This window comes from Misgurnus anguillicaudatus, chromosome 13 (assembly GCF_027580225.2).
Source record: "Misgurnus anguillicaudatus chromosome 13, ASM2758022v2, whole genome shotgun sequence".
Classification (NCBI taxonomy): domain Eukaryota; kingdom Metazoa; phylum Chordata; class Actinopteri; order Cypriniformes; family Cobitidae; genus Misgurnus; species Misgurnus anguillicaudatus.
Genome location: NC_073349.2, coordinates 23,895,424 through 23,923,086, shown reverse-complemented (window position 1 = coordinate 23,923,086; position 27,663 = coordinate 23,895,424). Strand labels below are relative to the sequence as shown.

The following is a 27,663-nucleotide window of genomic DNA, read 5'->3' as shown; positions in this document are numbered from 1 at the left end:
TCAATTTAAGAATTTAAATTTTTTGTACTGCAAAATGAGACAAAAGTACACAAAAACACAAATGCTTCAAGCTTTGCTCAATTAATGGTTTATTACAATAAAAGATGATTTCTCAGTTGCCCATGCATTAACGTGCACAAGCCTGGGTGCAATCTGTAGTAAAAATGAGTATCATTATTTAAAAGAGATACAGGTCTGCAGTACCATATGTCCCCATTCAGGTTTGTGTATTTTGGAGACACCAGGGACACATCTCACTTGCTGACCTACTAGCACACAACATGACTACACACAGCTTTTAAAAAGAAACTCTTTGACATGCTTTTAAAGAGCATGTGGGATTTGTGCTTGTAAGACCATGGGAGCATTTGCTGTTTGTAAAGTGCATGTACATCTATGTACAGTTTTTTGAAGGCCTTTCTGGATTAATGTTTTTAACTGTGTACCGGATCGTTTTTTGTTGTAAATATGTGTACGCGTTCACCTCTCGCTCCCTTCACTCTGGCAGGACTGTCCTCAGTTGGTTCGCTCTGAGGAGATTCTGATTCCGGCGGGTGAGGTGAAGCCCATCACACTGAAAGCACGAAATCTGCCGCAGCCTCAGTCGGGTCAGCGCGGGTATGAGTGTGTGTTACACATCCAAGGAGTCAGCCATAGAGTGACCGCTCTCAGGTTCAACAGCTCCAGTGTACAGTGCCAGAACAGTTCGGTACGTCTCATTCATACAGACAGATTCAAAGCAAGTGTACAGTGTGTTGGACTTTGCATGTGTCACTAATTAGAGCTTTTTATAAGCGATGCACCAATAAAATGTATTACATTGTTTAAAAAACATTTAAAAACCAGCTTACTATGGTTAGACAACTGTAAGCCAACTTGACTTCCCAAAATGTGTAAACACTGCTGGTCTAGGTTTCTATCAAAGCAACATTGGGTCAGACGATGCCAGAAGGAATCTGTAACTCAAAACCTGTCATTATTTTTGCAGTTCATTTTTGAGCTTACTCTAGGTACAGCTGACATATTAGTTGCCTGTTTTGTGATGCCATAGTGAACAGAATCATGACAGTGGTCTGCCCAATATTTTTATCTTTCTCTTATTCATACTTCAGTAACACACACACACAGTACTGATAAGGCTGGAGGTGGTTAGAGCTCAGTGTCCAAGTTGTAAAAATATCAGAGTCTTGAAAGGGTTTCCTATCCCTCTGACTGATGATGCAAGTGTGCAGTAACTCAATAACCACACTAATACAGTCAACCCACCTCTAACTCTCTCACTCCCTCGCCTTCTGTCTCTCTCTCTGCCTTCCCCCTCATATTTTTTGGCTGCATATTACAATCAATAATTGACACGCAGAAGACAAAATGAAATAAAAAATGTAATAAACTGGATATTATTACAATGCTTGCACTCTAATGCCGCGTACACGCCAAACGCGAAGAATCCTTGCTCTAGATTACTCGCGGATTTAATTTTGTGTCATGCTAATTTTTCAACCGAGTTGAATATTTTTAACTTGCCGAAGACGCGTTTGAGTCAAAAAGCACATGTTTTTTTGCAGCAAACCAGTCCTTCCAGAAAAGCAGACTTTTTTGTGATTGTTGCAGGCAAAAATCCTTGATCATGAGGTACGTTTTCTTAAAAAATGGAATATAGCACTATTCGGACGGGATTAGTTTTCCAAACGACGTTTGAGTTTCAACTTGTCCCCCAGGACGTCTGTGATTTTATGTACCGATTCGGACGGGATTAAAATGATCCAGGCTATTCCACAGATGGGAGTGTCTGTTTCATGCATTTGGGCGTTGCAGTAGCACGTGCTCTGGATATGCGTGTTTGAAATGTTAAATATTTTGCTTTTAATGTAAAATTATGACAGAACATGTAATTTATTAATTTAATTTTAACAAATCAAAATAAAATATACAAATCCTACTTAAGTAACGTTAGCCTACGTGTTTTATATAACTGTCTGCTTATAACAAACACAAAGTAATGAAGAAATAATGATTAATACAATTTATTATCTTTATTAATTAACATTACCATTCCGGAGTTGAACAACTTAGAACGGAGTTTCTTATAATGTTAATGATATTACAGTGTTTAGTCTTAACAGTGTATGATATTCAGCTCGTCTTGATTTAATTACTTTATTTTGCCGAATGCGAAAAAACGCATATCTGAATGAATGGGACTCAGGAAATACAATACGCGCATTAGTTAAACCTACGGCAGATCACGTTGGCCAAAACACGAAATGAACCGCGTTTTCAAAAGATATTGCGGGCAAACACAGACATTTGCATCCGGACGGGATTAAATTTCTCAGGGACCTCTGAGTTCGTCGAAAACAGTAGGTAAATTGCTCTGGAATTTTTACGGAGGTCGTCAGAGAAAAACACAGACATGGCCGATTCGGACGGGATTAAAAACACAGAGGAAAACTAATCCCGTCCGAATAGGGCTTTTGGGGGATATTTATACAATTTTATGCAACGAAATTGTGGGAACTTGCAAAAATTGCCGGAACGTGCAAAAACTGCGGGAACTTGCAAAAATTGAGAGAACTTGCAAAAACAGTTTGCAGCTTTTGCCGCTTTTCAATAATGTTCACGTCACATAATCACATCATTTCATAATGTTCCCATGGCAACAGGGGACATGGCTGCGTTTGTGTGAAGTAAATGCAACATTTTTCAACTTTCTGCTAAGATATATGTGATTTTTCCTAGGAAAATGCGGGGATTATAAAATAATGCAAGCCCTGCATATTTTGCGCACGGAAATCTGCAATTTATGCTGTGAAAGTGCGGCGTATTTGAAAAATGCGGTCCCAGCATAAATATGAAGAGTTTGGCTGATAATGCGATGGCATAATCGTGTTTTTCTGGACGGACTGGCAAAACGTGCGGTCCAATTTGCATCATTTGCATCGCCCAACGCATGTTCGTGTCTATTCGCGTATTTGCATTGACTATGTATGTAATCTACTTAGGGGTGGCACGGTTCATGAAAAAAATCCGAACCGTTCGGTTAGCTTTTCTCGGTTTGGAGCGCGTGTGCATCGCACGGTTCAACGGTTCATGGCATGCGCAATGTAGTCTCATGCCTGTATGTGACCTCAGATAGCATGTTTCCCTTTCGCGCGAAAGAAGTGGTGACTGGTTTGGAGTATAAGTACTGCAGGTTATGTTACGTGTAGAAATGGCAAGTGGGAGAGAAAAGGAAGTCTGCCCGGAGTTGGAGGATGCGCCAGCGTCGTTTAAGTTTGGTGTGTGGAAACATTTTTATTTCATGTTACCTATGATGACAGCGGAAATAAAACAACAGATATAACTGCAGTTTATGGGTTGAATGTGTTCGAACAGCCACTGGAGACCGCCTTCTCTCCGACCATTTATCTAATCTGAGGTACTGAACACAATGTTTTACGTCTTTTCATATTCAGCGCTATTTTTAGCCTTTCATTGATAAAACTAAAGCGGCTCATTTTGCTAGCGTGTGAAAGTTGCGCAATCTTATTTCATAAACTGCCCCTTAAAGTAATCAGGACAGAAGTAGTCAAACGTGGACAAAAGAGATGTATTTAAATATTTCAGGTGTAAACGTTATGTTTCTCTCTCGTCCACATATACTCTCTGCAGTATTTAAGCAGCCTCTCAGTAATAAATCTTAGAGCAACCCTGAAGTTGGCATTTTGATAAATGCAAGTTATCTTCGTGGCTAAAAAGGCACATAAGTTCATGTAGATGGTAATACACATTCTCTTTTTTGCCAAATAAATGAAAAGCATGTTGAAATCATCAATGTCTTCCCTCTTGCTGTATCAAAATCTTACCTGGCTTTCCTCAGGGATGGTCCCAATAATGTGCTTAAAGTCAAATTCAGTTTGTGCATGATTACATGATCCTAAATTATGGATAATTAATACATTAATAAGATAATACATTTCTGGAGTGTTAAAAATTAAAAGAAAAATAACAACAAGAACCGTACTGAACCGAGAACCGTGACCATAAAACCGTGATACGAACCGAACCGAGAGTTTTGTGAACCGTGCCACCCCTAAATCTACTCAACGCAAATCATTGAATTTGCGTTTGGTGTGTACGCCCCATAAGGCTACTGTTAACCTCTCTTTATCGCTCTCTCTCTCTCTGTCTCTCCAGTATTTGTATGAAGGCTTGCGAATCAGTGAGTTGCCAGTGGATTTCTCTGTGGTGTGGAATGGAAACTTCATCATTGATAATCCTGAGAACATCAAAGGTATCGCAAGAACCTACTCTTATTTTAAATGATATTTTCTGAACAATATGAGGGTGGGTAAATGATGACAGAATTTACATTGTGGGGTGAACTATGCCTTGAATGGCACAGGACAATAGTGTTTGCTAAGAAGTCATTAGTCCACTTTCATAAACTAAATCTCATCTTTTGTGATGGATTATAAGTGACTTTCCCTATCAATATCCCACAGTGCACCTGTACAAGTGTGGCGCTCAGAGGGACAGCTGTGGCGTGTGTCTGAAGGCGGAGAGGAAGTTTCAGTGTGGCTGGTGTAGTATGGAGGGTCGCTGCACATTACGCCAGCACTGCCCAATGTCCAACCCATACACCAGCCGATGGCTGAACCTCGCCAGCACCAACGTCAAGTGCACCAACCCTCGAATTACAGAGGTACAAACATGATAGATGCATATGTTTTCAGAGATTTGCCATGTTACGCCTCATATAAGAAGATAACGTCAACATTTTGCATCATATGTTTAATAATATTATACAATTAATATTATATAGTAAAAAAGGACATCTGGGACAATGCTTCCTGTTATATACCGGTATTTTTTACTTGTAACTTGCATGCATGCCCTAATGCTTATCCATTCAAAGTACATTAAGTATGAAATCCTCTATAGTAGTTTACACACATGCAGAATTGTGTTGAAATGGATTTCTGGTTAGCTCATATTTTTACTTTCAGCTCTATTATGCTGCTATTTATAAAGAAAGGTGAGCTGTGTCTGTATCAGAAATGATATTTCCTTCTCTTTCTTATCGTCTCTATCACTCTACGTCCTCAGTCATACCTCACTGTAGATGCCAATATCTCAGATTTTGTTGTAATTAACACAAAGTTAGACCGCTGATGGCATACTGTGAGGTGTGTGCTCGGAGACTGAGAAAGACGTGGTGTTTAATTAATGTAGGTAACGCACCACTGCCCTGTGTTTAAAGTAGCTTCCCATTGATTCACACCACTCTTTGCAGCCCGCGTATCATAAGGTGTGTCCCTGTGTGCACACAAGACAATTAAAAAGTAAGGTTGTGTCTTCCTGTTGTCTGTTTTAATTTAAAATGAATAGGCAGATGAGGTTAACTAAGTGCTACTGGGTGGAGAGAGCATTCATAGCAGGAGTTGTGCATCAGCGGCAAACACATTGTGTTATTCAGCCATTGTTTCTGTTTGTAGAGAAAATGAATGTGCATTTTTATTTATTATATTGCACTGCTTTGGCCATATTTATATACAGGAGAATCTATTGACAGAAATGCAATATAATATACATAACTGCGCTTTCAGTGGTTTATAAAGACTTTACATAATATACTGTATTAGGGATGCATAACGATTAATCGCGATTAATATAACAGAATAAAAGTTTTTGTTTACATAATATATGTGTGTGAACTGTGTATAATAACTTTGTATAGATAAATGCACACACATGCATGTATATATGTAAGAAATGTTTACATGTGTATATACACCTGTATATTTATGTATAATTTATATTATATATAAATATAAATACGTATTAATCTATATATATATATATATATATATATATATATATATATATATATATATATATATATATATATATATATATATATATATATTAGGGCTGTCAAAATTAACGCGTTAATAACGCGTTAACGCAAATTCATTTTAACGCCACTAATTTTTTTAACGGAGATTAACGCAACGCGCAATTTCTGTTTGACCCTTGGTCCAGCCCATAGTTGAATGAACCGAGACGCAGACATATGTGACTCTCTCTAAATGAGTAAAAGGTTTTCATAGAAATAAGAACATTAAGCAAATCGTCTACCAAATCCAATGCTCTAAATGCTCGTTGGACATCTGATATGATCTTTATTTATACGTCTGAGAGGTGTAACGTTACCGTCCTCCTAATGCTTAATCTAATACAAAAATGCGTCTCAATTCATTTTGGTTTCGCTTTTATGCATGACTTAGAAAATAGACTGCACGACTTGCTTGATGTTAAAATAGTCATTAAGAGAGATAAAGTTCGGTACCTGATTAATGTTAAAGAGTTATTAAGAGCGACAAGACTTAAAAGCGATCCCCTCACGCTGACTGACTGATATCTGAAGCGCGTGCACACAGACGCGCGAGTGCGCGACCCGGATATATAGACATCTACACAAAATTACAGTTTTACAAATATCTGTTTTGATAAGAATTCACGCAGGTAGGCTCTATAATCTGTTATGTTTTAAGTAAATGTTTGGTTAACTGTTGGGTAAAAATATCTGATGTGTAACATTATATTAGATCACTTAGATTTTAAGCAGTCTGTCTCAATGTCAATCAAACAAAAGGAAAAAAAGTTGAACATACATTGATGATGTTTTTGCTTTGTGTGTGCTAAATCTATTAGTTTTACCAGTGATTTTAAGGTATTGATGTGGTAATATAATGTATGGATGTGGAAATGTTTGTGGTAATTTGACTCTTTCAACTTCAAACACGTGTAGTTCTGTCATATTTTGTTATATTTCAACAAATCATGCATTGTTCTATGTTTTAATAGAGAATGTCAAAATATGAACAACTATTTTTTTAAAAATTTGCTAAGTCCGACTCAACTTGCCAGCACAGGTCACAAATGATGCAGCACCAAACAAAAATGGAGAAAGAAAAATCTTCTGAAAGGAAAATTCATATACAAAACAATGGCTGGTGATTCTGTTAAAATGTAAACAGGCTGTTGTTAACATACATTTGCATAAAGCATCTATATATGTATATATGATTAGAATATTAAAAACCTGAAAAGTGTTAAATTAGGGTAAATTTAGAATGGATAAAAATGTGCGATTAATTTGCGATTAATCGCAGTTAACTCATGAAATCATGCGATTAATCTAGATAAATTTTTTTAATCTATTGACAGCCCTAATATATATATATATATATATATATAATTATTATACACTGTTCACACACACACATATATGATGTAAACAAAAACTTTTATTCTGCTTTAGATTAATCGTGATTAATCGTTATGCATCCCTATACTGTATATACTTTATACTGTTTTTATTACCTTAAAATGAGCAATTTTATCTACACACCGTGGGTTCCCTTACATGGAAGTCGCCATTTTGTGCAGCCATGTTTCTACAGTAGCCCTAAATGGACAAAATACTTTACAGAGCCCGTTTTGTCACTACATTGTCTCAGATGATGACATGTTTGTCCTGTGGAGGCTACCGTAGCTTCTCTATGTGCTTCGAATGGGTGGGGTGAGTGATGGACTGTGCCGTTGGGTGCAATTCGCAACCTCACCACTACATGCCTCTAAGATCTACACAGTGCACCTTTAACATTTATATAAATATGTATGTCTAAATATGTCTTCCTGTAGCTCAGTTGGTACGGTACTGTGTTGCAGAGGTCACCGGTTCGATCCCAGGTATCAGACATAAGGATACAAAATGCATATATTCAGTGCACCGTAAGTCACTTTGAATGAATGCATCTGATTTGCCAAATTCATAAATGCAAATGTGTTTTATCACAACAGAAAAAAATAAAAAAGGCCTTTAATTTAGTTACGTTGCGTTTATGTCTGAAAATAAGCATTTGTAAGCTGATTTGTACAAATACATAGACATCAGTGAGATCTCTCTACAGTACGATGACAGTCATGAATGATTAATGCTTCTATTAAGCAGTGCTCTGCCCCTCCTCTAAAGCCTCATTCATATTAATGAGGTTTAAGCCCTCAGTGAAAGCTGAGGGTTAGGCATCAAATGAATGTGGAGGAAAGTCAGGCACTTGAAGCTGGTCTAGACGCTCCCCTTTGCTTCAAATGTTCTCTGAGCCTCTTCTTAGTGGTTCAGTCACGAAAAGGTTGGAGTCAGTTCGTGCCCCGCAGAGCTGATCTCGGATCAGCCAAGATAACTTTTGAAGATTGTGGATTTTTATTGAGGTTTTCATTATAATGAATATACCGTAGACGGTTTTTATATACAAATATATGTTTACCTGTAATAAAAAAAATTAATACCTAAAACCATGTTGTGGGAAAATAGTTGCAAGTTGTACTGTACTTGATTGGGATCTTGAAAATTTGATTTCATTTCACATTGATTTATTTGACATCAGTATTAAAGGGACACCCCACTTTTTTAAAAATATTCTTATTTTCCAGCTCCCCTAGAGTTAAATATTTGATTTTTACCATTTTAGAATCCATTCAGCAGATCTCTGTGTCTTGCTGTACCACTTTTAGCATAGCTTAGCATAATCCATTAAATCTAATTAGACCATTAGCATCGCGCTCAAAAATAAGATTTTCGATATTTTTCCTATTTAAAACTTGACTCTTCTGTAGTTACATTGTGTACTAAGACCGAGAGAAAATTAAAAGTTGCAAATTTTGTTAGGACTTTGGGACTTTTTTAAGGACTTTCAAGGACTTTGCTGCCGTAACATGGCTGCAGGAGGTGCAATGATATTACGCAGCAGCTGAAATTAGTCCCCTTGGTAACTTTCAATAGCAGGGGACTATTTTTGGGCACTGCATAATATCGTTGCGCCTTCTGCAGACATGTTGCGACAGCAAAGTCCTTGATTATTACGCCAGAATGAGAGTATGGTTCCTAGCCATATCTGCCTAGAAAATTGCAACTTTTATTTTTCTGTCGGTCTTTTAAAAAGTAAAAATATCCAAATTCTTTGGTTATTTTTGAGCATGATGCTAATGGTCTAATCAGATTCAATGGATTATGCTAAGCTATGCTAAAAGTGGTAACGCCAGACCCGGAGATCGCTGAATGGATTTCAAAACAATAAAAGTCAAATGTTTAACTCTAGGGGAGCTGGAAAATGAGCATATTTTTTTAAAAGTGGAGTGTCCCTTTAAATATATCAAGGTTATATTTCGGCAGAATGTTCTTCACATTATGCAGGATGATTTTGCGTAGAAAACAGCAAATCACAAACAGTTATTTTAGCTTGGTTTTCACACACACGGTCACATATGGCCTAAATACATATACACAGGTAGACAGACAAATACAGATACACAGAAAAAAGCCTGCACAGTGAAAATCATCATGAATAAATGATATCGCCCCGATAGAGCCGTCTCTCCCCTTCACAGCCATTGGTACATCTGTAATTCCTGTCAAACCCACATGTCTATTTACAGAGGAGAACTCAGCTCAGCGCACTCAACCACAAATCCCAATTTTAAACCAGATGCACCACTTTCAAGTCCCCTGTCACTTCTTTTCTTTGCTTAAACAGTTTCCCACTTGGCAGAAGTACAAAAACCGGCCTTTCTTTTCTCCATTTTCCTTTTCGCTTTTTATCGCCGGCAACCACGGGGACATTTAAGAGCAAATAAAGCGTTTAGTATGCAGTTTATGCGGCGAGAAACAAGTCATAAGCCGAGTTTTATCAAGCCCATAAATTGCATCTCAGCGTGAATTTGGGACATCAGCTGAAAGACTCGATCGCGGTAACAAATCACACATTTTCTCATCCGCCACACACCTTCATTACAGTTTCCTAATTATACGCAGCAATTCATTGCGTGAAAACTCTCCAAGGATGGGAAATACATTCCCATTTAGACTTAAACGTGCCAGTGTTAGGCATTAACATTTCTCTTCCATTACTTGGTAGATTTGTTTAAACTGACTATGTGCCACGATGTGCCAAATTAGTGCCCATCGTCTTTTTGTGCCCCAGTGCATTTTGGGAAACAGCTTTTATTTTTCAATACACATTCAAAATGCAGAATCCATTAACCATTGGCCATTCACTTTTCATGACCCAATCCATCCTAATATTATAAAATCAAACCCCTTCCTGGGTGATTCTCACGAAAACTTGGTTTTAAAAATGTCAAGCATGAAAATGTAAAAATTGCTTAAATTTACTTTTTTTCCCACCAGACATTGAAAAACAAAGTATGGAGTAAATGGGAACATTAATTTAAAAACTTTTACTTATCATTTAACACTTTTTGTAACATAATTAAAAAAATTTGTCCTAAAAAATCTCATTACCGCAACAATCAGAAAACATCAACACTGACATATTTTCAAAATGACATGACAAACCTGAAAGAACATAATTTGAAGATTCTGCACATGCGTTTAAAATCAAAGTATTATGCTTCTATTAATTAAATTAACATTTAATAAGCATCTGTTGCGGTAATGATAATCAAAATGTCGTGTAAGCATTCTGACAAGACAATATTTCAAATTAACTGTAAAAAAAATGATCTTACCTGGTAGCCATCTTGAAGTAACTGGTCCATGTGCTTGGTCACTCAAAATCAAACTTTATTAAAATTCTGTATGTGTGCTTAAACTGTTCTCAAAAAGTGTTGCGGAGGATGAGAACATCAGGCATGGACACATCATTTTCCTAATTTTTCTTCATTATTATTATACATGAATATTCAGTAAATATTTTTTCTGTCACCTAAAGTAGTCTAGCAAAACATCCATTTATTTTTTTCTTAATATTTTTGTGTTAATTTGATTAAATTACAACATAACGCATGTTCAAACACAGCCGGACACATTGCGGTAATGAGAATTTCAGCAGAAAATGAGATAAAATTTACAATTATAAATTCTTATGTCGAAATCACACATTGTGCAAGGTAGAACACAGTATTGTGTTAATTCTGATGCTTTTTAATGTTACTATATTACACATTTTAAAGCTAAAATCATTAGTGCCGTGGTGTTTCAATGGTTTCGTGAGAATCACCCTCCTACATTTTTTATAAATGTTAGGTTTCAGTCACATTACACAAATGCAAATGTTGTTTTTGTGGACGTTAAAAGGAATGCACTGCGAAATGCATGCATAAAATAATAAGGAGGCTTCCAACCCTTTTGAGACGTGACACCGGCCCTTGACTGTATGTGTATGTGTCTGTTTTTATCTGTTCGTGTCAGTATAACTCAAAGGAAGACCGAACCATCCGAACCGTGAGAATCATGTATATCTTTTCTAAAGCTTTGCTCATTCTTTCCGGCCTGGAAAGCACAGACTCACTTTTCTAATAAGGGTGAAATTGCAGTGGTGCATGATTGTAGCTCTGGAACCGTCAGCCACGCAATCTGCGGTTCTGTGTAGCGACATCGGGGTCAACCAACGCCGCGCTTTTCCCGAGGAGTGGGCGTATAGAGACTTTGAAGTTTTGAGTCAATGCTGAAGATATTTGTGCTCTGTATGAATAAAGCCCATTTGATGTCTGTAATGGTCGGTCAGGACAGCACCATGCTTGGTGAATCTGAAATCAGACTGTTGTCACATGCACTGATGAGGTTTCTGATGAAAGCATTGCTGCTGGTATACAGCATAACTATGAAGTTAGGTATTTGTTTTATACTTGATATATTATATGTTGTTAATATATTGCTAACATTAAACAGTTTAATACTTAAAATGTTCAGAATGGAATACAACACTCTGAAATAAAGGTACAAAAGCTGTCACTGGGATGGTACCCTTTTTAAAGGGGTCATATTATGAGATTTTTTTTTAAGGTGTAAAATAAATATTTGGTGTCCCCAGAGTGCGTAAGTGAAGTTTTAGCTCAAATTACTCCACAGATAATTTATTTTAGCATGTTTAAATTGCCACTTTGTAGGCCTGAGCGTTTTTGGGTGTGTCATTTAAAATGCAAATGAGCGGATGAAGTGCATACACGGTGCACAATGATGATGGTTTGTGCTGTGAATTTTTTTCTCTTTTTCTCTGCACTAAATGGCAGTGCTGTGGTTGGATAGTTCAGATAAAGGGGCAGGTATTATTGTAATATGCCTTGCTACCTACATCACAAAACAGGCGAAATCTGAACGACCTAATTTTTCACATGCTTGCAGAAAATGGCTTACCCAAACAAACTTACTTGTTTGATTATTTTCATGTTTTCTAGGTTGATAGAAGCACTGGGGACCCAATTACAGCAATTAACTTATTCCCCGCCAGCCTTTTTGAGAAAAGTTGCCCACCTACATTTTTGTGATTTTAACAAAATTTTCACAAAATTCCTTGCAGGAAAATTATTTTCTATAAATATATAAACATACAAATTATATCAAATTAAAGAATACACCCTCTGCTTTCAAACAAACAAACAAACAAACAAAATGGGGAAAAAACGTTTCATTATATATTTACTTTTTCTACTTAATTTAACCACTGAAATATGGATATTTCTCTTCAAAAATACAACATTTTGAGCAAAAAGCTTAAAAAATTGCGTTTTTGTAAAGGAATTTATGTTAGAGATCAGACTCAGAATGACTATCAAACATAAAAGCAGTTAAAATAAATCATTAAATCTTTTTAACTTCCGTTTTTGATAAATTCGGTCATCTGGTGGATAAAAGCGGTATTACACTTTCACTTTGAAATTCGTCCAGAAAGGCATATTTATTAGTTAAATATGAACTCATAAATGACAAGATAACTCGTCAATGGCGGTGAATGAGTTAAACATGGAAAAAGTCTGATTTTCACGCTATGACCCCTTTAAAGGTCATATATGTACCGATATATATCCTAAAAGTACCAATATGTACCTTTGAGGTACTACTACTATGCACCCTTTAGGTACCGAAAGGATACCATACCAGTGACAGTTTTTTTTATCTTTATATCTGACAGTGTAGTATGCTTCATATGTACAGTACAGATATACACTGCATGCTTTAAAAATTTATTTAATTAATATTTAGATATATTAAGATAAAAAATAAGTTTTATGTAAAAATGTGTGCAATTTTGACAGTAAAAAAGAGATAAAAGGATATTTTATATATATATCATTCATCCCAATAATAAAAAGTCAAATTGTGCATATTTAGCATTGTGCCATACCACAGTCTACGGATTGTGCTTTGTTGTATACTGCACTTCATTTCTGCAACCTTTTGGGGGGAGTTTCTGGGTATTTATGCTTTAAAGTGCACCTATTTCATTGCTAAAAAATGTATTTTGTGTGTTTGGTATAATACAATGTGTTCACGTGGTTTATGGTTCAAAAACACATTTCTACATAGCATACATTTTTGTAGCTTCAGATTTGTAGCTTTTTTCTTAAACGCATTGATTTTGTACAAAACTCTTCAATTTGAAAAGCTCTGTGTCCCTGATTGGCCAGCTTATCTGTACGTTGTGATTGGCCTGAATACCTGTGACGTCAGCCGGAAATGCGGGAGGAATTATGATAATGTCGGTCTTGTCTACATCATCAATCCCAGGAAGTAAACTGTTGCCTACAATCCGTGTGTTTTTGTAGTCCAAGAAAAGAGATTTACATTGAAAATGATAACTCATTGTTTACTTTGCGGGTACGTACTTACACACCAAAGGAAATCTAAAATCGTGAATTCGACAATAGTTGCTCTTTAAGAAATAGGAGATATTATGTTATTTTAAAAATGCCCCTATGGTTCTCTGGGATCGAATCCCCTTACAGTAGCTTCAGCAAGCTAGTTAGTTTTTCATAGTTAGTCAGAAGTTGACTCGGACTGATGTGAGTATATTTAGCTTGCATTCTTTCTTTCTGTATTTCCTACCGTGTTTACATGTTTTCTTCTCCGGTCCTGCATCCCAAGGATGCAATAAAAGATTTATGCGCTTCTACCCTAAAGTACCGCTGTGGCACACTCACTTCAGATCTTAACCAATTAATGTCCACTACGTAAGTTCAGGCTGGGATACACTATTCTTGTTGGGTGACTGCATGATCCGCTTCCTTAGATCAGCTTATAAAATGTTCTACTACGGTCGTGTTGGTTTAACTTCCACATGACTGCACACAAATAGTTTATTGATTGTGCATGTAGTGGCTATACTGCATATGTGGCCTATTGGTTTCTTCAATGTTCCCATCATTGCCCTTTCTCGCTCTCTGTCTGTGATATTTGGATCTAGAGAAGGTCCAGCACAGAGTTTCTCTTGGGTTTTAACGGCACAGAAGGCTTTGTGGCACCCAAAGCCAAGGTCACGCTGAGTAGCCATATTGTATTTTATGAGAGGATGTGCTGCAGGGCTAAAATGGCCTTGTGTTAGATTTATAACCCGTGGCAAATGCATGCAGATCCGACTGTAGAATTTTAATGCACTGTGCGTTTTTTGTGATTAATTTTATTTGTGTAATTCATAACTATCAAAGTGAAGCACAAAAGAATCTGGCTATGGATCTGTTGTTTTGAATTGCTTTGTATTTATGTGTATTGTATATTGTACATATGTCTTTGCCTTCTAAATTGTTCATTTTGTATTTTGATTTCTTATGAGCTGCTAAACTGTTTTGGGATGTTGTTTGAACAATGACAATATACAGGTGCTGGTCATATAATTAGAATATCATCAAAAAGTTGATTTATTTCACTAATTGCATTCAAAACTTGTATATTATATTTATTCTATACACACAGACTGATATATTTCAAATGTTTATCTCTTTTCATTTTGATGATTATAACTGACAAATAAGGAAAATCCCAAATTCAGTATCTCAAAAAAATTGTTCTATAGGCTACACAATCATGGGGAAGACTGCTGACTTGACAGTTGTCCAAAAGACGACCATTGACAGTTTGAACAAGAAGGGCAAGACACAAAGTTCATTCCAAAAAAGTCTGGCTTTTTAAAGAGCTCTGTGTCCAAGCACATTAATAGAGAGGCGAAGGGAAGGAAAAGATGTGGTAGAAAAAAGTGATGATATTCTTGTTATATGACCAGCACCGGTAGATCTAATCTATTATTTTTTATTTTATTTTATTTTATTTTAGCCCTAAACGGACAAACTGTTCTATAGAGCGCCTTTTGTCACTTGGTTATCCCAGACGATGCCATGTTTGTCCTGTAGCGGCTACTTAGCTTCTTTATGCGTTTCAAAAGGGAGGGGTGACCAAAAAATGTACACAGTGGTTCTTTAAGACAAAAATATTTTTTACAAAAACATTATAAACATTCTACAAATGTTTTTAACGATTTATTCTGATTCAAGATATAAAATATAGTAGTTGCAGGCTATGGGTATTCCATAAATATTCTAGAAAGGTCCAAAATAACTGCAGGAGCTATAACAGTATTCTCTGAAATTATTACTTTAACATTATTGCTGACAGAGTTTAATGTATGAACGCACTCACGAATGCATCTCTTCTTGTCATTGCAGGTGACCCCAGTGGCCGGACCACCAGAAGGGGGCACTAGAGTGACAATCCGCGGCATCAACCTGGGTCTGTCCTTCTCAGACATGATCAACAACGTACAAGTGGCAGGATTCCAATGCACCCCAATAGAGACCGGCTACATTATCGCTGAACAGTACGTGACAACTAATATTAAAATGCAAGAAAATTACTTTAGCTTATCTTTCTAAAAAGATAGTGTTGTTCATTGCAAGCATTGAAAAGCTTATTTTTTGTAGTTTGCCTTCAGAGCACAGCCAGATGGGTTCATTAAACGTTTACAAGAGCTAGCACACTACCCTTTGATGTCATAAGTGTTAACTGACCAATCAGGTTTGAGGATGAAAGATAGAGTTGCCCCTGGCCATATCCGTTCCGCTCTAGTGACTGTGCCACAGCGTCTTAGCTGACAGAAACATCTTAACAAAGGCAGAAAAAAACACTTTTGTATGAAAGGCTGGTTGTCAACGGTGACCAGGGCTCTCTTCTGTAGCAGACATGAGTCCTAATTAGAGTTGAGACAGACCCGTGTTGGTCTGTGCCTGTCGAAGGTCCCAGTCTTCAACATCTGTTTGTGTTTACTCTGCTAATTGTATTGTTAACCCTGTTTGCTTTCGACTTTAGTAAACGTACTTACACCATCATTAATATCAGACAAGAAATATGGCCAATGGAGCAGAAACTTTTTCTAGTAACGGGTGATCTTTTGTGTATTTGCTTACAGTACGCTATGTTTTTTTTTTTTTTTTTTTTGCTGGGGCATGCAGGAAAAAATGCACAGAGACAGGTTTGTCTGCTGTGTTAAAATTTATAACACCTGGAAGTACTTTTAAACAAAAGAACAGATGGTCTTTGCAAATTCAAGCCTTTGGTTGAGGCAAGCAACATTGTTGAATATGTTGTGATGCTCATATGAACAAGACAATGTTTTATAGCATCAGAGAGCAACAGTGTTTAGATTTTTTAAAGAAATTACCTATGAATGACTTTATAAGTTGATTAAAAAATCATTATTATCCACTAGAAACGTGCAGACATCATTTTAACTCTTTCCCCGCCAGCTTTTTAAAAAAGATTGCCAGCCAGCGCCAGCATTTTTACAAAAGTTTAATGCCTTCCAGAATTGCTTTTCTTTAAAGGTATTGCAGAGGATTTTCTTTTTCCGGGTGGATTATTGGTCCTCCTAGTTGTCAATCAGGAGTGTTGTGCAATTGCATTTTATTTTAAAGTGGAGAAGGCGTTTCTTTTCTAAAATTCAAGAAAATCCTCCGCTACACCTTTAAATTTATAAACATACAATATACCAAATGAGAGAACAGACTCTATGCTTTCAAAATACCAAATTTTAAGCAAAAAGCTGAGATCATTGTATTTTTGTAAATTACTTTTGTTAGAGATCAGATTCAGAACGAACATCAAAACATACACAGAGTTTAAAATTGATTAAATTAATTTTTGCATCAGTTTTTTATAAATTGGGTGCCATCTAGTGGATAATAGCGGAATTACAGATTACCATAAAAACTCCCAGGAATGCGTCATTGGCAGGGAAATGTTTTCTTTTTATTGACAAAATAACTAATGGCGGGTAAAGAGTTAAATATATAAATATACAATATATCAAATGAAAGAACAGACCCTCTTTCAAAATATCAAATTTTGAGCAAAAAGCTGAGATTATTGCATTATTATATTTACATTTATTAAAAATCAGATTCAGAGTGATGATCAAAACATACACAGTTTTACTGATTTTGAATCAGTGGATGCTTCAGTGTTTTATAAGTTGGGTAAGAGTGCCACCTAGTGTATAATAGCGGAAATATGGATTGTCATTGGCAGGGAAGCGTTTTTTCTTAATTGACGAGATAACTCGTCAGTGGCGTGAAAGAGTTAACAAAATACAGTGAGGTTTTGCAGTGTGCTTAATGCAAGATGAGGGTCATCTTGACTTGAACTCCAGAATTCAGTTTTTGTAAGGTATATAAATAGCCCGCAGAGTGTGTTCAGGTGCGTCATGTCCCCACGATGCCTTTCTGTGACGCGGAGGGGGGTACAGACAGAGAGAGTAGAAATGTGCTGTAATTGAAATGCGCGGCATGCTGCCGGCTGTAGGAGGCAGATTTGTCAGCTCTTCTCTTCTGACAGCGGTTTAATCCAAGTGGGAGTGGATTCATTTGTATGGAGCGGTGGAGGGGTGTCAGAAGGAAATCAAGAGTGAACCATGGGATAGGAGGTGCAAACGGAAACCGTAAGAGTTCAGCTTGGCACATTTTTATAGAAAAGTTGTGACCATTACATGGGCCCAAACTTAAATTTGTTTGCTTTTTCATTGTTGGACAGTGCCACCACTTCATGTGTCAAAGTATGTGAATACTCTATAAATCCACTTTTATTTAAAGTCCTACAAATATAAACACTGGAAAAAATAGTGCTGTTTTTGTTATTTTTATGTTTAATTACGATATGTGACCCTGTCTTTTAAATCCAGGCTAAATTCTCATAATCTAATGATGAGATTAGGAGCATCAAAGTTTTATTTCATTTATTTAACATTGATTTCATTTTTTATATGATTAAATTCAGTCAGTATTAAATATAACAGTTATATTTTCACAGAATGTTCTTTGCATTGGACGATTTAATGTAAAAACAGTAAATTCCTTAAATAATGAGTTTAGTACAGACGCGGTACTAAACACCAGACGCGGTAGAGGCGTCAAAAACGCACTATTCGCGCGTAGTTGTATGCTTAAAATTTCAAAATGTTTCTCGCTTCATTTGCGCGTGACATTCTAGTCATTCGAGACATTCGCGCGTAAATTTGCATCATGGGAGGGGCTTCTGCAACTCTGATCGCTTCCTGTAATCACGTCACTACTAGAGCAAGCTCCTGATTGATTAACGTGGCGCGAATATCGCCAAAGTTCAATTAATTCAACTCACACGTTTCCAGCGGCAAAGCTCAATTTGCGCGTTCTAGTCATTCGAACCATTCACGCGTAAATACGCATAATGGGAGGGGCTTCTGCAACTCCGCTTGCTTCCTGTTATCACATCACTACTAGAGCAAGCCCATGATTGGTTAACGTGGCGCGAATATCCGCTAAAGTTCAAAATTTTCAACTCACACATTCCAGCGGCAAAGCTCAATTTGCGCGTTCTAGTCATTCGAGACATTCACGTGTAAATTCGCATCATGGGAGGGGCTTCTGCAACTCTGCTTGCTTCCTGTTATCACATCACTACTAGAGCAAGCTCCTGATTGGTTAATGTGGCGCAAATATCCCCAAAGTTCAAATTATTCAACTCACACGTTTCCAGCGGCAAAGCTCAATTTGCGCGTTCTAGTCATTCGAGACATTCACATGTAAATTCGTATCATGGGAGTGGCTTCTGCAACTCCGCTTGCTTCCTGTTATCACATCACTACTAGAGCAAGCTCCTGATTGGTTAATGTGGCGCAAATATCCCCAAAGTTCAAATTATTCAACTCACACGTTTCCAGCGGCAAAGCTCAATTTGCGCGTTCTAGTCATTCGAGACGTTCACATGTAAATTCGTATCATGGGAGTGGCTTCTGCAACTCCGCTTGCTTCCTGTTATCACATCACTACTAGAGCAAGCCCCTGATTAGTTAACGTGATGCGAATATCCGCCAAAGTTCAAATTTTTCAACTCACAAGTTTCCAGCGGCAAAGCTCAATTTGCGCGTTCTAGTCATTCAAGATATTCACGCGTAAATTCGCATCATGGGAGGGGCTTCTGCGACTCTGATTGCTTCCTGTAATCACATCACTACTAGAGCAAGCTCCTGATTGGTTAATGTGGCGCGAATATCCGCCAAAGTTCACATTTTTCAACTCGCGCATTTCCAGTGGCAAAGCTCAATCTGCGCGTTAGGTGCCAATCGCTCGTACTACGTCACAGGATGCCTATTCGCATCTTTGCATTGACTTAACGTGTAAATTACTCGTGCTTGACGCCTCTTCCGCGTCTGGTGTGAACACACAGTTACACATAGAATGATGTAATAACAGCATCAACCAGCACTACCAATCCTTGATTCCCTGCACCATGCCGCAATATTGTGTTCCTGTGTAGGTCAATCAATCTTTACCCTAACACACATACTACTATAAATGTATACCTTGTATTGCACTGTAAGTGCATAACTGCCAAATGCTTAAATGTAAATGTAATTATGATTGAGCACTCAAACTTTAATTGCCACAGAAATATAAGCTGTGTACTTAAAGAGCATAATGTATAGAGAGCACAGCTGAGATTGCTGTCGGCTGTTTGCGTCAGAGTCGCCGCAGGGAGCCGTATCACGCCTACCATCAAGCAGACTCTAAAAGTCGTTACTTTTGATACAACAGCAAACACACAATATGTCGGTTTTATATTAACTGCATTTGAGAGCCTTTCAGTGGTCGTGTGTTTTGATTATGTCATTTGATCTGGCCACCCGTCTGTGAATTCGATACCCGATCAGTCCGTATGATGTAACTGATCGGATTGCATAGTAAAGTTGTATCGATCTTTGCGGGCACTTCAGTCTGAATCGCAACCCTGCATTCTCGCAGCCGGTCATGCTTATCAAAGCTGTGTTTACGGGGTAGAGAACATATGGGTCTGATGCTCCAAAAGTCTGCCGCGTCTGTACATCACCGACTCCCCTAGGCGGTCTTGTCAATTCAGCTAATGGAATGTGTTCACTAAAGCAATCAAGCAACCAAAGCAAAATTTACATTCAGATCAAGGGGAAATCAATGGAGAGACATATAGTCGCATACTGATCACTCAGCAGGAGTGGAGAATACTGGCAATGCTTTGATTTCTTAATCCGGAGTCACTCTAGAAGCGTGACTCATCGTAATCCAGATCATAAAGATCGTAAACTTAACTTAACATTATTGTTTGTTTATTCTTTTTTAGGATTGTGTGCGAGATGGACGCAGCACCTGAGGGTAGTAAACCAGGCCCGGTCCATTTGTGTGTAGGAGAGTGCAAACCGGAACTGCAGACTCGCTCCTCTCAGCTGTATTCATTTGTGGTAAGGCCTTAAACCCAGCTGGGTCTCTGAATAATGCAATGTGGTTATGGTGAAGCCGGTCAGTGTTTTGGTTTTATTAAAATGGGCTTTATTCGGTCCACTGAAGAGAACTCATGGGTCACAGTGATGTTACGCCTTTGGACAGGTGAACTTTGCTGAGGTGGCTTTGTTCTCCAAAGTGCTTTAACAGCGAACTGTCAAATCAGAGGAAGTGACTCAAAGCTGAACACACTTTAGCTGTCCAAAGAGCTTCAGTTCTCTACAAGTGTCCATATCTTTCAGTGCTCATCCATTCAACCTAAACTTGCATTAGTGGTTTTTAAATTTGGGAATTTCATATTCTATGGAGGACTTCATATAATGTACCATAGTGTAGGGCAGGGTTCCCCAAATCTTACCCTGGAGGGCCAGAGCACTACAGAGTTTAGGTCCAACCCTAATCAAAGTTACCCACCTGTGATTTTCTAGTGATCATGAAGACCTTGATAAGCTTGCTCAGGTGTGTTTGATCATGGTTGGAGCTAAACTCCGCAGAGCTCCGGCCCTCCAGGGTAAGATTTGGGGAACCCTGGTGTAGGGTGACTATACATGCCATTTTCCCCGGACACGTCCTGTCCAAGATTTTGTGCGTGTCCTCCGGAAGTTGCATTTGTCGACCGCATACGTGATCGTGGTTTAATATTTTGCATTTTATTTCAAAAAATCAATTTTTACATTCATGGTTCATACAGGTCCTTGAAATCCTTGAAAGTTTGTGAATCTTGGGGGGGATTCAAGGCCCTGGGAAGTTTTTGAAAATATACATGCATAGATACAGGTCATTGAAAGTGACTATTCCCTGTGTAGTGTAGGATAATATCATAAAAATTCTAGACTTTTTAAGCACACGTGCTAAACTGTTCACTTAAATGCTTATATCTTCTGTATGCGAATGTTGATTGATACCAAAATGCTTTTTTGCATATTTGTGTTTGACACATGAAAACGTCTTGTGTTACGTATGTAACTTTTGTTCCCTGAGAAGGGAACGAGACGCTGTGCCTCCCTTGCCATACTTCCTGCGTCTCTCTAATGCAGTCTTTGGCAATATTTCAGAAAGCAATATATTTCCTGCCTCCTGCATCACCCCGTCTTTGTCATTAAGCCTCACCATTCGTTAAATTTGATATACACATTCAGATGCACTTACCCCTGGAGGCGTCCCCAAAGTGTCACCACAGTGACGCAGCATGAGTTCCCACGAAAGGGAACTCTATCAGTGCATCTTAAAAGGTAACACGATGTAACCTTGCTCTCACTTGAAATGTGTCCCCACATTTAGTCCTTGAATTTGAGGGTATTGGACCTGGAAAGTCCTTAAAAGGTCCTTGTATTTGAAGTTAACTAAGGTGTGGGAACCCTTTACATTTCAAGGTAAGAATAAAACTACAATGATCGTATGTCAAATCTTCATTTTATAATGTTTTTAACTGAAATGTGACTACCTTGATAATGTATGCGGCCCACAAATGTGACTTCCAGAGGACACACCTGAAATCCTGGCCAGGACGTGTCCGGTACACTTTTACAACAAAAAGTAAAAGACATGATTCATTTTCGTAAGGGCAATACAGTACCATGCATTTTTTAAATGGTACACAGATTTTTCAGCAAAGTCCTCTAAGTGCACAGAAGAAAAATTGGATAAACAACAACGCACGCCACAGTGCAAGAGTTTCATATCCAAGGAGGTTTACAGAATATATTGGGATTTTACCCTGATTCAGAAAGTACAGTAAAAAGTGACTGAATACTTTTTTTAGAAGTAAAGATTTTTGCATGCACTTAGAGGGTTTTGCAAGAAAGTCAAATGAGTTAAATGCCAGAAAAATGATTAAAGTAACATTTGTGAATATGTTGTGAATAAAGTTATTTAAATTACTGACTAATAACCTTTTCATTGCCATTAAAGTGAAATTACTGAACCTAAACATAAGAGCATGATAAAAAATGCTAATTTGCAATAAATGTCAGATGCTCATATTTAATATTTATTTATATATTGAGAATTACTTAAGGATTTTGGTTTGAATTTCTTTAGCGGGAAGCATATAGAAAATATCTCATTCAGAAATTTACTCAACTATTTTCTGTCTAACTTAGCATTTTATAGACTAATGGTGCTATTTAGTCTTAATATTTTAAAGCTTTTTAGTAGTTTCTTAAAGAAGAGCATTATTTACACGTCTATTTAGCCCGACATTAAAAGAAAGCAAGTTTATTGAACTAATGCACTCATCAGGCTTGGGCTACACGCTATAAAAGCGTAATTTACAGATTGCCATTGCGTTTATCATTATTACCGGAAAGACAGCGGCACGGCCTTCTGTGTTAAGTAGCGAAGCTGTCTTCAATATAATAGAACTTGCTCGCAGTTATTAAAATATTGAGTGATTATGAACGAGAAGCAGCGGGGGGGGGCGTGCATTGAGCACAGAGACAACGAAAGCCATTAACCGAATCAAAGCCAGCATGGTTGCCGTGTTGTCTGCTGCAGAGGGGGACCTGTGGGAGCTCTGTCGCACCTGTCCCAAACACCCAACCTCCAGCCTGCGGTTAATAGATATTCAGAAGCAGCATTCACACAGACATGCACGCATAGACAGACAATTATCTATAGCACAACAATTAACAACCTTTACTAATTAGATTATGTGCCACTTTCTGTATGCATGCATGTTTATGTGTTTGCATAGGCAAATCAAATATAAAAGCACTGCTGTCTTATCTCGAATATTCAAGTGTTGTCAGACAACACAGAGTCCCAGAGTGGCCCGCCGGTTGTGTAACAAAAAGAGGCGGAAATTGGTGCTAATACATTTTTAGTCTTTGCACGTGTGAAGGTGGCTGGCAGCCATTAAATGTTCATTCCTAAGACACAGAGCTGTCTGTTTTCATTTTTCCGTCTGCTATTTTCAGTCCCCCTGTTCGGTAAACAGGAGTGGGGGGCGGGTGTTGCGGAGAACTAGAGAATTTATGTACGTTGTTTTAAAAGCCTTGTATTTGTCCTCATACATGCTTTTCATGAGCTCGCATCACTCAGACTGAACTGGAAATGGCATTTCTTTGTAGCTTTTAGTCTTTGTTGTAAGCCGAGCTGAAGACAGAGACTTTTGAAGGACGGTTGTTATTTACAGATGTGACTTTCTACGGTGGAACAGCCACCCACATCTATGCCGATTCAATATGTGCTTTAGAGTGATGTTGATGTGCATTCGTAAGTTGTAGTTAAAGGTGCAGTAGACAGTTTTTGCACCAGTACACTCTTAAAAGGAAAGTTTATAGAAGGGTTATTCACAGTAATGCCTACAAATGTTTTTTGGAGAACCAAAAATGGTTCTTCTATGGCATTGCTGTTACCAATAGGGGAACCACACAGAATACATTCAAAATGAGGTTTAAAAACAAAATGATAATCATAATTAGGGATTCTCCGATCAATCGGCCGCCGATCGGTATCGGCCGTTAATGGCATTAAATGACTCGATCGGTGCTCGCTAAATCTGCCGATCTCATAAACCGATCTTTCTGTTTACTTTTGTCATCAAAAGGATCCTGAATGCGGCTGCAATTAAAGACATTTTTTACGTAGCGCGAGCATTTTTACAACCTGTTGCTCATGTGCGACGTGCATATTTGTATGTCTCTCTTTGCCTTTACAGAGATATGCGTATTTTCTATGACTATGAGGACGCTCCGGTCAACAGCGCGAGGCGTCTTCACATCCCCATCAAACAGCGTATACAACACATATCTATCACGGACAATTGCATCCTCATGCCAAATGTTTCTTATTTGCATGCGTTTTAAAGTTTTGAGCGTTTAAACTTTTATTTTCCTCACAGCTGCTTGTCTGCGTTCAGCCGCCGCCCACACACAGAGCAGCCTGTCATCAGTGCACGTGAACAGAGCGATCTCTCTCTCTCACGTCTTAAAGCTGCAGTAACCTAATTCATCTCTCAATAAAATCACTCTCTGCTCTTGACTAAAGAATTTTTATACTTCATACGAATGCGTGTATATTTATTTATTACAGTAAAGTCTGTGAAGTGTATTATTTTCAGTACTTTTAGGAGACATAAGCCTTTTTAAAGCCATATTAAATTTCTCTTTGCAGAATAAATATTTGTTGTGCTTATTTATTTGAGTCTCTATTAAAACAATAATATACCTAATTACTGCAAGTAATATAACAAAGGCAACATCCGTGGTATTATTTTATTTAGAAAAAATGTAACATTTAAATTCATCAAAGAGCTTGCATATCATCTTTAAAAAAATCGGAATCGGTATCTGCCGATCACGAAGATTACAAATCGGTGATCGGTATCGGCTGCAAAAATCCTGATCGGAGCATCCCTAATCATAATACCTTATTGTCCCAAATTAAAAACTGATTATAAGACGACCCCCATTTTCAAAGTGTACCTTTTGGAAAAATGCTTTTTGAAGACCAATTGCCTTTTGGGGAAGATCAGGTTGTAACAGAGATACACCCACTATTTTTTAGTGTCACTCAGCAATTAATGAACCAAAATTTAAAAACAATATGTCAGTTTGTATGTGCCTACATGTACTTAAATAGTAGCACAAAATGGTCTGGTGAAATAAAATCTTAATACGATTTTAAAGAAAGAAAATGCTCTGTAACGAGTTACAGTTCTGTAACTAACATATTGTTCCTAAATTTTGTTTCATTAATTGCTGAGTGACACTTTCAATTTAATTCAATTCAATTCAATTTTATTTATATAGAGCTTTTCACAATAGTTAATTGTTTCAAAGCAGCTTTACATTAATAGAAACAGTGAAAAGCACAGAAAAGCGACAGATAGCACAACATAATACACGATAGCATAAGCAGTTAAATTTGCTGCGGCTATGACTCAACATTATAAGCGAGCGTATTACTAATGTAACGTCTAGAAGAGGAAGCTAAGTTAAGCCCAAGAAGGCTGCCTCTCTGGGTTAAAAAAAAACCCTAGGAGAAATTAACCCGGGCTTTTAGCCAAGGAAATAAAAAAGTCCTAGGAGGGAAAAACCCTTGGGAGATATATATATATTTATATATATATTATATATATCATGTGTCAACGCGTCCTCACATTGACTTAACATTGAAATCGCTCGCGCTTGATGCCTCTATCGCAGCTGGTGTGAACGCAGCATAAGACAACATTGTTTATTAGGAGGCATTTCCGTAAAAAAAATTTCTTATATTCGGGACAATACCATAATCCTAATCCAAGCTCAAGCCACAGCCACAACAATATACCCTATCATGTAAAAAGGTTTGCTGAGTATAAATTAAAGGGGGCATAACATGAAAATCTGACTTTTTCCATGTGCTTCAATTGGGTTCCCAGTGCTTCTATCAACCTAGAAAATATCATCCCAGTAACTTAGTTTTGGTAAACCATTCTCTGCAAGCATGTGTTAAAATAGGTTATTGGCTCCCCCTGTGATGTCAGAAGGGGATAATACGGCCCCTTAATCTGCACTATCCAACCACGCCACTGCCATTTAGTGCAGAGATCAACTCATGTGCATTTAATAAGCACACCCAAAAACGGCTCATTTTTGCTCACACCTACAATGTGGCAATTTTAACATGCTCTAATAAATTATCTATTAATGGTATTCTGAGCTAAAACTTCACTTATTGCTCTGGAGACACCAAAGATTAATTTGACATCTTAAAAAAGTTTTGTGAAATGTCCCCTTTAAAATGACTAGACACACTCTCTTTCTCCCTCTTTTACAGATGCCCTCTATCACAGGGGTGTCCCCCAGCCGGGGTCCCGAGTCTGGTGGAACTAAAGTCACAATAATGGGAGAAAATCTGGGGGCTGGCAGCAGTGTCACTGTCCTTTTCGGCAACCAGACCTGCGAATTTTATGAGTAAGAATTCCTAATTGTTGAACCCATTGCATCGTGAAATACATTATACTTACTTCCACCTCTGTTATTTATCAGTATCTGTAAATACTTTAGTGAATACATACAGCAGAGTATGCTTTGTGTTCCTCTAGATCAGCGGTTCTCAAACTGGGGCATTTTGAGTACTCTGTGTTGATTGGCTTATTAAAATCAATTATAATTGACTACAAGTGTCAACATTTAATGAATCGCCTGATTAATCGGCTCATAACAGTCAATTAACTGATTGTGTTACATTCATTTTATAGTAATAAAGTCTTTTAATGTATCGTTGTTGGTGTTTTTCAGCTAGCAAACAGTCAGGTTTACACTCTAAAAAAATAATCCGTAAAAAAACGGATAATGTCCTGGCAGAAAATTACCGGTACCTTTTCCGTTATGTTTACAGACATTTCCGTTTATTCAAAAACTGAACATTCTGTAGATTTATAGAACATTGCCCGTAGATTTACAGAACATTTTCCGTAGTCTTTAGGGACACTTCAATCTGCCTATGAAACGCAACAATGGTGACAATCAACAACAAAGCTTCATGCCGCAATGCATGCTGGGTACCAGGATTGTAGAACACTCTTTCTTAACATTTACTCTCACCATTGTTGAGATTTGTATCCAAAGTGTTGATATCTCTGAAGCAAAAACCACAGCTGACACATTTGCAGCAATCTTATTCAATACATTGTGTTTTTAGATCAGCATAGAGTGTCACTCTTATACATTTCAGCTCATCATTTTTATTTTATCATTTCATATTTAAATGTTAGGCAGCAAAACATAAAAACAATCAAGCTTAGATGACAACATAGAAAATTCTCCTTCCTCAAGCAACAAACAAGTTGTAATTGCTACAAGCAAAAACACTGTTGCAATGTTAAAAGAGTAGAGTCAGTTCTGGAAGGTCAAGGGACAAAAGCCTAACTAAAGGGAACACTAATCTCCATAGTGGTGACTTCAAATGAATCTAAAACAAACACAAACTGTAGATTTAATGTGATAAATGTTGTGGTAAATATCCATTTGACTTACACGTCACGTCAGAAAGAAGATTTGTCTACTAAATCACATGTGTCGATGCTGGAATAGTTGAACACTTGTATCTTGTTCTGACAGC

General features: G+C 37.5%; 1 protein-coding gene across 1 annotated transcript in view; it reads left to right on the top strand.

Annotated features, from left to right (window-relative positions):
* The window catches only part of plxna2 (plexin A2), a 260,451-nt gene that overhangs the window by 168,940 nt on the left and 63,848 nt on the right, over positions 1-27,663 (top strand). Inside the window, exons 10-15 of the mRNA XM_073875455.1 lie at positions 509-709; positions 4,177-4,273; positions 4,485-4,684; positions 15,499-15,650; positions 20,456-20,573; positions 26,377-26,513. Coding sequence (XP_073731556.1) covers positions 509-709; positions 4,177-4,273; positions 4,485-4,684; positions 15,499-15,650; positions 20,456-20,573; positions 26,377-26,513 — 905 coding nt within the window. The remainder of the gene's footprint in view (positions 1-508; positions 710-4,176; positions 4,274-4,484; positions 4,685-15,498; positions 15,651-20,455; positions 20,574-26,376; positions 26,514-27,663) is intronic.